Source organism: Cebus imitator, unplaced genomic scaffold (genome assembly GCF_001604975.1).
Source record: "Cebus imitator isolate Cc_AM_T3 unplaced genomic scaffold, Cebus_imitator-1.0 Scaffold794, whole genome shotgun sequence".
Taxonomy (NCBI): Eukaryota; Metazoa; Chordata; class Mammalia; order Primates; family Cebidae; genus Cebus; species Cebus imitator.
The window spans coordinates 692,992-705,372 of record NW_016108109.1 but is presented as its reverse complement, the minus strand read 5'-3'; the positions used below and the strand labels follow the sequence as shown (position 1 = coordinate 705,372).

At 41.1% G+C, this 12,381-nt stretch overlaps 1 protein-coding gene across 1 annotated transcript in view; it reads left to right on the top strand.

The window, feature by feature from the left end:
• Nucleotides 1-12,381, top strand: part of LOC108297366 (zinc finger protein 723-like) — a 20,300-nt gene that overhangs the window by 643 nt on the left and 7,276 nt on the right. The window contains exon 2 of the mRNA XM_037735390.1: nt 651-746. Coding sequence (XP_037591318.1) covers nt 651-746 — 96 coding nt within the window. The remainder of the gene's footprint in view (nt 1-650; nt 747-12,381) is intronic.

Sequence of the window (12,381 nt, the reverse complement as noted above, 5' to 3'; positions counted from 1 at the left end):
TTTTTAGTAAAGATGGGGTTCCACCATTTTGGCCAGGCTTGTCTCTAACTCCTGACCACAGGTGATCTACCTGCCTCAGTCTTTAATAGTGCTGGGATTACAGGTGTGAGCCACTGTGCCTGGCCTTCCACCACCAGTTTTTGATTCAGTAGTACTAGGTAGTGAAATTAAGAACATATAAATTTAGGCCGGGCACAGTGGCTGTTGCCTGTAATCCCAGCACCTTGGGAGGTGAATTACCTGATGTCAGAAGCTTGAGACCAGCCTGGCCAACATGGAAAACCCCGTCTCTACTAAAGTTACAAAATAATAGCTGTGCATGATAGTGCATGCCTGTAATCCCAGTTACTCGAGAGGCTGAGGCAGGAGTATTGCTTGAACCCAGGGATTGGAGGTTGCAGTCAGCTGAGATAGTGCCATTGCACTCCAGCCCGGGCAATAAGAGTAAAACTTCATCTCAAAAACAAACAAACAAAAACACAAATTAAAAAATATTTTTTAAATATTAAAATTTTTTGTTATAAATTATTATTTTGGAATTAATTTACTAAGATATTCTATTATATCATTCTTACTGAGCAAATTACTAGCTTGAGAATTGGAGAATGTGAACAACATTCATGTTACTTTATTTATTTTTAATAAAACAGGTACAGCTTTCTCTAAGCCAGACCTGATCACCTATCTGGAGCAAGGAAAAGAGCCTTGGAATATGAAGAGACGTGAGACTGTAGCCAAAGCACCAGGTACGTGAGAATGAATGCAACAGATGAAAGGTCCAAAAGTTGATGAGAAAGTTAGTCCTTAAAATGTGATTTGGGAAGCTGTGTTCCAAAGGAAAGGAAATAGTTTCTGGGATGCCTGAGGACTTTTTTATTTTGCTCTCACACAGAGGTAACCTCTGTCTTATGTTTTTAAATTTTCCAAAGATTCTACTTTTTCTTTGGTGATCTTTCTTCAAGAGCCCAAAGTCCTCTTCATGAAGTAGAAGAGACTGCACAATCTGACTGCTTTTCCATTGTTTTGGGGGACACACACATATCTGCATAATTTTGAGAAACCTCTATGTTAAATTCTTGTTTTAAATTCTCTTTAGCATCATGCCTGAAATGTGTGAGTGGTGGTTTATGTCTCATCTTTGTTGTTGTTGTTCATTTCTCTACACAGTCCATCCACTTGTAATTACTAGAGTCTTGAAATATAGTTTGAAATTATAAAATATGATGTCCTTCTGCTTTGTTCTTTTTCCTCAAGACTGCTTTGGGTATTCAAAGTTTATTGTAGTTTCATGTAAATTTCAGAATTGCATTTTTCATGACTGTGAGAAAAATGCCACTGAAATTTTGGTAAGGAGTTCACTGAATCTATAGATTACTTTGGATAATATGGCACTTTAAGAATATTCTTTCAATCCATAGACATAAAAAAATTTAAATTTATTTGGGTCTCCTTTAATTTCTATTTAATTTTAATTTTATTTTATTTCTTTTATTGATATCTTGCAAATATTTTTTACATCTGCTTAATTTTTTTCTTAGAAATTTATTGTTTTAATAATATTCCAAACAGATTGTTTTTTTTGTTATATCAGAGAGTTTGTTTTAAGTGTATGGAAACATAACTTTAATTTAATTTTATCTTATTTTTCTAATTTAATGAGTATATTTATTAGTTTAGACAGCTTTTAATGTACTCTTTATAGTTTTTTACATATAACATTATACAATCTAGAAACACCATCTTTTTACTTGTCTTCATTTTCAATGTCTTTAAAAATCTTTTTGATTAATTCTTCTGCCACATAGTTTCAATGCTGTGTTAAAATAGAAGCATTGACGATGGGCACAATATAGTTTTGCATTGGTGTCTGTGGATTTGAAGGAGCAAATACCTCTTCAAGTTTTTGTAAAATGGTTTTAGAAGGTAAAGATTTTCTTTTGCTTGGCCCCCTGGGTGATGGGATGCTCTCTAGGTTTATAGTGTAGAAGGTTTGTAGTTTGGTTTGTCACAAGACTTCTGAGTCTACACTAGGGTCCACCTTTAGTTGGCTTGTGACAAGGAGCTTGGGTAGTTGTAATTTCCATTTTATTTTCAGACAGACTGAATATCCTTCAGGACTTTGATTTTTAGAGCAGACACTAAGGGAGGTGTCCGCAACTGGGCCTTATATCAGGATGTGGATCGGTATGGCTTGCACTGAGTACCGAAGAGGATTTTTCTTTTCTTTCGAGACAGAGTTTCACTCTGTCACCCACACTGGGGTTCGGTGGTGCAATCTTGGCTCACTGCAACCTCTGCCTCCCAGGTTTAAGCAATTCTCTGCCTCAGCCTCCGAGTAGCTGGGAATACAGGCACCTGCCACCATGCCTGGCTAATTTTTGTATTTTTAGTAGAGACGGGGTTTCACCACCTATGCCAGGCTGGTCTTGAACTCCTGACCTCATGATCCACCCACCTCGGCCTCCCAAAGTGCTGAGATTACAAGAATAAGCCACGGCACCCGGCCCGAAATAGGATTTTTCTAGGTCACTGTGTGGGTTTCTACGTAGTCCTATCTGGCCATGAACTGTGTTCCAGGAAGCTGAAACTGAGTCATTGAACAGCTTCAGAGATCACAGTAAAGGCCAAGGTCTGCTGGCCTGCCTGTAGGTTGATTAATTTGTATCATCCTCCAGGCCTCTGGAGTGGAAGGGCCTCTCCCAGATGGTTGCTGGGAGGACTTTGGGATGGTTACAGAGTAAGTTCACAATTCTCAGTGAGACCAAGTTGGGTGGACCATTCATTTCCTGGTCTTTAGCCAAGAGCAGAGGTCCTGTAGTTTGCTACATTAATGAGGGTTTGCCTTCTAAAAGGAAGACTCCTCAATTTTGGGCTTTAGCAGAGTTTCACAACTTCCTTCCTGGATCTCAAAGCTCTATTAAAGACACTTATTTTTGAGATGGGGTCTTGCAACATAAACCAGCCTGGTCTTAAAATCCTTTTCTGCAGTGATTCTCCAACCTCAATGTACCATGTAGCTGTCATTATAGGGGTGAGCCATGATGTCTGACTCCATTATGTAGGCACTTTTGTCAGGGATGGCTGACAAATTTTCTTGCTCTGGAGGGATGAAAAAATAGAGCACCTGTTATTTTTCCATTTTACTGATGTTACTACCTCTATACATTTCTACTTTCTGTTTTCTATTTCAAATTTGTCTGTAACATTAGATTCAGACATTTAGGACAATATGTTAGAATATACATGTTATGCGTGTATTACAGAATCTTTGAGGTGTCAGTTTTTTTTTTCCCTGGAAACCCTCTGTGGCTGGTGGCACCACTGCTCGAGTTCTTGTCCTGTGTCCAGTAAGAAGAAGGTATGCAGAGAAGTGAAGGGTGATGAAAACAAAGAGGATCTTTATTTAGTGTTAGAAGAGTTCAGAGGGGACCCACAGTGGGTAGCTCCTCTTTGTAGGCAGGTCATCCCATCAAGTGTTTAGCTCTCACCAGAGAGGAGGCCCTGAAGAGAGTGGCTTCTGTCTGCAGGCAGGTCATTCAGAGGTCTCTGAAGGTCTCCGAAGCTGCCAGCAGAGAATGTAGCTCCTCTCTGCAGCTGATCATCACATGGTTTCTGCGTCCTCTGCCCTCTCTGTCTGAGGACGGGGCTTTTCTGGACCTCAGAGGTGAGTAAGGTCATTACAGTTGGTCCATAGGTGGCCATAGGCAGGCCGGGAGGAGGCACCAGAAGTCCCCACTCTGGTCTGTGGCCCCTAAAGGTGGAGCTTTACAAGGGACTCACTCTTTTCTGCCAAGAAATCTGTCTGCTTCCTACTGCCATTTATGACCCCTGGGCTTGGCACCAACCGTGCTCTGAGATTGGAGTGTACAGGTGCTGGGAGAGGAGAGAGGTCATGAAGCAGGAGCAGACACCTCCAAGCCAGCAGAATGTGAGGAGCACCTTCCCAGGACCCCAAGGCTGTAGGCAGCAGAGATGCCCATGTCTTCCACATGGGAGGGTGGCTGCAGTTGCACCCAGGGAGCGCCAACCCCACCAACTCAAAAGGGGGCAGAGCTCCTGCTTGTCCTTGTGTAGCAGGAGGTCCAGGCCTATAGCCATGAGTCAGACAGCTGCTGCTGCACCGGGGAGAAAAGATCTTGCCCTCCCCAGTGAAAAACATGATTGACAAAAGATGTTTAGTCACCTTTGTGATTCATAACACAAACTCAGACATCAGAATTCCAGGAATCCCATACAATTTTTGGAACACACATTAACATTTTCACTAAAATATTACCTGAAAGTCAAACACTATCTGATAAACAATCCTATGTCAATAAACATGTCTAATAATCCTGTTTACCTCTCCCTTGGATGACCCAGGGGCCCTATGTAGCATCCAAAAGCTAGGGGTTAAAAAAGACAATTTGGAAGCTTTAAAGACTCAAAACACTTAATAGAAATTTAGGTTACCATAAGTCATCTGTTTAAAAGACACATAGTTTTTTTGTTTTGTTTAAGCAAAAACTCGGCAAGAGGGAAGATCCAGTATTTCAAACAATCTGTTTCTTGTCTTTTCCTTCTTTTTTAGGTACTTTATTCATAAGTCAAAGAAAAATCTTTTTTCAAGGGAAAGAATGCCAAATTTGACACTTGCATTAGTCTATTAATTAATTGTCAACCCCAACTTTTTAAATGAAACCTCATAGATAATTTTATCCAATCTTAACCAGTTTGACCATGAGGTGAGATTCTTCTAAAGCTAAAGAGTAGGTCAGTGCTTCAAGACACCCTTGTTGTGCTTTTATTCCAACGTTCAATTTATGAGAAAACCAAATATTTTCTTGAATTTAATCAATATGTGGACACATAGATCCTCTTTATAATTTTTACAAACTTTCCATAACTTGTTTAAACCTTTAGGTTTATCTTATTTAAAAACAATCCTTTAACTCTCTAAACTAGGCAAAAATTTGCATTTTCACACCTTCTTACAGTCTTTCATTAAAGACATATTTCACTTTCTTTACACACCTTGCATGCAAATCTGTTTTCAGTAGTCTCAATTACATGTTATAATGGCAACTGTTAGCAATCCTTAATTTGGGTGAAATACCTGGTAGGTTATTTCAGTTTTACATACTTAGGTGCAGATCAGGTTTGACTGTTTCTGGCATAGCTAGGGACATGGCATATGTTTCCAGCTCTTACCAACCTGTAAAGCAGGAAAGTCAAACAACTTTAAAAGTCCAAAGAAGCAGTTAGTGACCTTGGGGCATTTAATCAACCGAGTTTCTTACTTGCATAATTTGGAAAGTATGTCTACATTTTATAAACATTTCTATTTTTATTTTAGCAATAATTTTAAAGCTAGCTTATTTACTTAAGTTATACTTAAGTCACATGTATTTACAAATTGCTGGCTGGGTGCATTGGCTCATGCCTTTAATCCCAATACTTTGGGAGGCCGAGGTGGGTGGATCACCTGAGGTCAGAAGTTCAAGATCAGCCTGACTAAATTTAGTAGAGATGGGGAAACTCCATCTCTACTAAAAATACAAAATTAGCTGGGCGTGGTGGCACACCTGTAATCCCAGCTACTCAGGAGGCTGAGACAGGAGAATTGCTTGAACTCGGGAGGTGGAGGTCACAGTGAGCTGAAATAGCACCACTGCACTCAGGCTTGGGCAACAGAGTGAGAATCTGTCTCCAAAAAAAATAATAAGAAGAAGAAAGAAAGAAAGAAAGAAAAAAAAATTGCTTACACTTACTTACATGGGCACTCTTACTTACAGACTAATTTGGTAGACACATTTAACAATAAGTATATAAACAAACACATCTGACATGTATACACACAAACTAAGATCTAATAGCTTGGAACCCTAGCCATGACACAGCAGTACAATCTCCCTGGTTTTATTTGGTTTGGCCCAATAGCTAATCCAATAAAGGCTGTGAACCAAAATTTTGGGTAAGGCAGTTTAAAGGCCCAACCTCTCCAAACTCCAAAGAACTCTGGGACCAAACAGCACCAAAGGAGGGCATCACATGCTAACTACGCCCACTGCTTAGAACCACAGCACAAAAGCCTGTATACATACAGTGCCATTTCACTTTCCCGTTCAGTGGTAAACTCTACATTTCATACAGTGTTTAGGGTGAAGCGGTATTTCAAATGTAAGATTTTTTTTTTTTTTGAGATGGAGTTTCACTCTTGTTGCCCAGGCTGGAATGCAATGGTGCAATCTCGGCTCATTGCAACCTCTGCCTCCTGGGTTTAAGCGATTCTCCTGCCTCAGCCTCCCAAATAGCTGGGATTACAGGCATGTGCCACTACGACCAGCTAATTTTTGTACGTTTAGTAGAGACGGGGTTTCTCCATGTGGTCAGGCTGTCTTGAACTCCTGACCTTAGGTGATCCACCCGCCTCGGCCTCCCAAAGTGCTGGGATTACAGGCATAAGCCACCGTGCCCAGCCTGAGAGACAATTCTAAGTAAGGTTTAGTACTAGACCTCAGAATCTCTGCCAGGGGTGTCCCCTTTTGGGATCCAATCTTAGAGTGTCAGACATCTCTGACTTTAGGTGGGAACTGGTGTCACTTTATGTTTTCCTCCCAGAGACAATGGCCTACTATGAGATTTATAAGACCACACTTTCCTGTGCTAACCATCCCACTAGAGTGATAGCCATGAGCTAAAAGGCATCATAGCTTTATTATTTTCAAAGTATTTGATTTAAGTGCTTGAGCCTAAAAGATTGAGACCAGCTTGGTAAATATATAAAGAACCCCTCTCCGCAAAAAAAAAGTTAAAAATAGCCAGGCATGGGTGGGACTGTGGTCCCAGCAACTTGGGAGATTGATGGGCAGAATTACTTGAGCCTGAAAGTGTCAGGCTACATTGAGCCATAATTGTGCCATTGCACTTCATCTTGAAATCTTGGATGACAGAGTGATAGCGTATCTTTTTTTTTTTTTTGAGATGGAGTTTCTTTTTTGTTGCCCAGGCTGGAGTGCAATGGTGTGATCTTCGCTCACTGCAATCTCTGCCTCCTGGGTTCAAGTGATTCCCATGCCTCAGCCTCCTGAGTGGTTGGGTTAACAGACTTCTACCACCACGCCCAGCTAATTTTGTATTTTTAGTAGAGACGGGGGTTTCTCCATGTTGATCAGGCTGGTCTTGAACTCCCAACCTCAGGCAATCCACCCTCCTAGACCTCCCAGATTGCTGGGATTCCAGGCGTGAGCCACTGCACCTAGCCTTACCCTGTCTTTAAAAAAAAAAAAAAAAAAAAAAACCACTGTACACTTCAGGCATGTTCAGTGTGTTCACATTGTTATTCAAAAAACTTCAAGAAATTTTACATTTGTAAAACTAAAACTCAAAACCTGTTAAGTAACACCTGCCCATTTTACCCTCTTTTCAGCCCTTGAGAAAATTTCTTGCCCTTCCTGTTTTTATAAATGTGACTGCTTGACATATCTCATAGAAGGGGTATCATATAGCATTCATCGTTTTGTTACTGGCTTAGTTTAGGTAATATAATATTCTCAAGGTTTATCTTAAAATCTGACAAGATTTTTAAATGTGACATGATTTTTTCAAGGCTAAATAATATTCCACTGTATGTATATGTCACATTTTTTGATGTGTATATAAATAAAAAAGCAACTAAGTTGCTTCCACCTTTTGGCTTTTGTGAATACTGGTTCAATAAACATAGATGGTTAAATAGATCTTCCAGGTCCTGAGTTGCATACTTTGGATATAAATTCATAATTGGAATTGCTGTATTTAATGATACTTTCATGTTTAATTATTTGAGAAACATTTATAACATTTTAAAGTGATGGCTATATTTTTGTCTTCCACCAACAATCAGCATGTGTTGCATTTATATTGCATCGTCAATGGATTTGCTGCTTTTAAAAGATTTATAATGGCCATTCTAATTGGTGTGAGGTGATTTCAGTTTTCATTATAATTTTTACGCATTTCTCTACAAATTACTAATTTTTAAATATCCTCTCAAATGCTTCTTTCTGTTTAAATTATGTGTCCATTTCTAAATCTAGTTATTCAACTGTTTTTAAATTTTAAGAGTTGTTTATATATTCTGAATATTAACTCCTTTCACATGTGATTAGTAAATATTTTCACTAATTTTCTAAAAGGTATTGTCACTCTATTGAATGTTTTCTTTGGTGTACAGAAATATTGAATTATCATGTAGTCAAATGTTTCTGTTCTTTTCTTTGTTGGTCCTGCATTTAATGTCATATCTAAGAAAATAGTCCCAAGACCAATGTCATGTCTTTCCCTTATTTTGTTTCTAAGAGATTTGTTATTTTATTGTGTCTAAGCATTTTATTTAAACTATTTTTGTATATGGCTCAGGAGAATGATCCAAGTTGATTTTATCAGTGTAGATTTTTAGTTTTCAACATTATATTTTGATTATAAAATCAAATTATTACTCAAATTTGATAAAATATCATTTCTCTTTATTGTGTGGTCATGGCAACATGGTGCAAGATTATTAGATCGTATACAAAACAGTTTGTTTCTGAGCTCTCTGTCCTTTCATCTGTTTATCTGTCTTTGTGTTAGTACCACATTGTTTTTGATATTGTAGCTTTTAATATGTTTTCACATCAGGAAGTATAATGACTCTTTGTTAATTTTCATGAGTGTTTGGTATACTTCATAATCAAATTTTAAAATTTCAACCAATATTCTTGTAAAAAGTTGCTATTGGGATATTTATAGAAATTATATTACATTTGTATATCACCATACGTTGTATTAACATCTTCAAACATTTAAATTTTTGACTAAATTTAAATTTAAAATTTTGAGCAAGAATATTTTCAAGAGTGTGTTTTAATTTTATATGGTTTTTGATTTGCCAGTTTTATTTTTGCTATTAATTCCTAGTTACATTCAGTTTTGGTCAAAATGCACATGTGTATTATTTTGGTCTTTGATATGGTTTGGCTTTCTGTCCCCACCCAAATTTCATTTTGAATTGTATTCCCATAATTTTGACATGTTGTAGGAGAGACTTGGTGGGAGATCATTTTAATTAGGGGGGGCAGTTTCCCTTGTTCTGTTCTTGTGGTGATGATCAAGTCTCATGAGATCTGATGGTTTATCAGGGTTTCTGCTTTTGCATCTTTCTCATTTTCTCTTGCTGCCACAATGTAAGAAGTACCTTTCATCTACTGCCATGATTCTGAGGCCTTCCCTGCCATGTGAAACTCTAAGTCCAATTAAACTCCCCTCCCACCTTCTGGGTAGCTCTTTTTGTTGTTGTTTTGTTTTGTTTTATTGGAGCGATAAACCGGGTCCCTGGGAATAAAGTCCCCTGGATCAGAAAGGGGAACTTGCACATCCATGACACTGCTCTTGCCCTGCGATTCTCCACACCCGCCTGGGCTCTGGGGTGTGGCAAATCTGCGATCGCCTCCCTGGTCCCTCAAAAATTGGCGCAGCTCATAGTCGTGATAAAATGATTCGAGCTCTCATTGACTTAGTTTCCTCATCCAGAAAGTGGAGGCAAATACTACTTCCTGGAGTTACTGTGAAGTTTAAACAAAAAAAATACATATAAAATGCTAATTCAGTATTTAGGAATCCCTCCACAAAGAGTAGCTGTTGGTTTATGGCTGTCATTGTCGTCGTCATCGTCAGAAGCAATCAGGAGCTGCTGCTGTGGAGTTTCTAAGGTCCCCACCAGTCCCCCGGCAGCCTCTCTCCTCTGGCAAATCCCCACGCTGTCGCTGTTGACCGGAGTCTTATTCCTCTAGCCACTGATCTTTGCTGAACACTGCCTAGTTTCAGGACGCCTTTCCTTCTAAACTCCTTAGGTTTTCTACAGCAACCTTCACCAGGCAAGGAACTGAAGCTCTGCCGCCCAGTTAGTTGGTGGAGGCGCAGAAACTTGTCCTCGGGCCCCACGCAGAAGCCTCCGTCCTCTCCGAGGCTCCGGCCTCGATCTCGCTCTGCGCGCTGGAGGGGGCACTGCTTCTCCGCGAGGCCTGAGGGTTCGCCAAGGAGAGAAGAGGCGCAGGCTGCCCGGGACTGGTCTTTGGGCAGCCAAGAGCGCCGGGGGCTGCCCCAGGTCTAGGCCTGGGATCAGAGCTTTGCTTGAAAGTTCTCTGGGTGGTGGAGACTCGTGCAACGAGAGCCTGTGCCTCCCGCGGAGAAGAGCTCGGACGCCGGAGGTTGAGCCGCTCGGGGCTTGGATTCAGTCCTTCCTTACTGCTCGCGGTTTTGCTTCCATCATTTAACTCTCCATTTCCTTGTCCGTAGAGTGGGCTCATAAGGAGGCGGTAAGGAGATGATGATGTCTTTGAAGAGGTTAGGACAGGGCCTGGCATAGTCTCCCTTACGCGTGGTGGGGGTGGCAGACGTGATGCGCTGTTGTTGCCAGGAGACATCGGCCTTCCTGCGAGCCCAGGGAGGCAGCGGAGAGCGAAGTCTTGCTGGGCGGAGCGACCCCGAGGAGAGTACGGAGAGAGGAATGAGTGCAGCTGGGAGCTCCCCTCTGGGCTCCACCCCAGCCTCGGATGAGGGGCGGTGGGCTCCGTCCTGACCCCTCCACGGCTGGACTGAGACCTACTGGATCAGACCCCTCAGGGAGACTCGCGTGGGGCCCAAAGTGTGTAGTTCAAACTCTGAGCGACCACCCTCAGCCAACTGGCCAGATGCGAATTCCGGTCCCTGAGGGGTGGGATCGCTCGGCACTGCACGCTTGTGCACCTGTGGGGCTCTCCAGAGTGAGGGGGACGTAAGGAGATCTCCAAGGAAGCAGAAGAAAAAAAAAAAGGCCAGTTGGGCCTCCAGTCAGACTTTTCTGCAAAGGAAGCGTTCTGATCCCAAAACTCCAGGATTGACCCCAGTACCTGACTTCTCTGAGGGCTGCCAGCCTCCCTACGTTCTTCGGGCTTGGCGCGCTCCTTTCTTTCTTTCTTTTTTTTTTTTTCTGGGTAGTTCTTTATCAGCAATGTGAAAATGTACCAATACAGTCTTACATTTATTTGTTGTTGTTTATTATTTGTTGTCGTTGTTGTTACTCTGTTGCCCAGGTAGGAGTGCAGTGGTATGATTTTGGTTCACTGCAGCCTCAATCTCCCTGGCTCAAGTGATCCTTCCTACCTCAGTCTCCCAAGTAGCTGGGAGTACAGACATGCACTAGCTCATTTTTTGATTATGTGTAGTGACAAGATCTCACTATTTTAGCCATGCTGGTCTCAAGCTTCTGGCCCCAAGTGATCCTTTTACCTTGGTCTCCCAAAGTGTTGGAATTACAGGCATGAGCCACTGCACTTAGCCAGTATTCTTCAATTTAATAAGACATGTTATGTGTCCTAACAGAGTACACCAGGTACAAGTAAGAATATTATGTATTCCCTTGCTTTTGAGTGGAAAGTACGAACCTTTTTTATTTTTATTATGTGGTATGGATGGTTTATTATACGGTATGGATGTCCATGTTCTCCAAATTTTATCCTGCATTATAATCCTCAGTGTTGGATGTGGAACCTGGTGGGAGGTGTTTGAGTCATAGGGGATCAGAGGTGTTTGGGTCATAGCGGGTCAGAGGTGTTTGGGTCATGGGGTAAGTTTCTCATGAATGGCTTGATACCATCCTCTTGGTAATCATAAGCTTACACTCCATTAATTCAAGTGAGAGCTGGTTCCTTAAAATAACATGGCTACTTCACTCACACTTGCTGTGTCTCTTATCATGTGATATGTTCAGTTACTCTTTGTCTGCCAGCATGATTGTAAGCTTCCCGAGACCCTCACCAGAAGCAGATGCTGGCACACACTTCTTGTACAGTGTGCTGACTTGTCAGCCAAATAAACCTTTTTTTCTTGATAAATTATCCACTTTTAGATATTCCTGTATATGCAAAGTCATTAATACAGTCTAAAATGTTAGTCTGAGTTTTTTGTTTTGCACAAGCTAGGCTTGAATTCCTGGGATCAAGTGTTCAGTCCACCTGGTACTCCCAAAGTCCTGGAATTACATTTCTTTTTATTAAGTAGTTTAATTAATTTGTATTTTATTTGATTGCTTTAAAAATGCAGTTAAAGGCGAGGTGTGGTGGCTCACACCTGTATTCCCAGCACTTTTTGAGGCTGAGGCACATGGATCATGAGGTCAGGAGTTTGAGACCAGCATGTGAAACATGCTGAAACCCAGTCTCTACTAAAATACAAAAAAATTATATGGGTGTGGTGGCAGGCACCTGTAACCCGAGCTACTCAGGAGGCTGAGGCAGAAGAATTGCTTGAACCTGGGTGGCAGAGGTTGCAGTGAGCCAAGATTGCACCACAGCATTACAGCCTGGGCAACAGAGCGAGACTCCACTCTGAGCAACAGAGCAA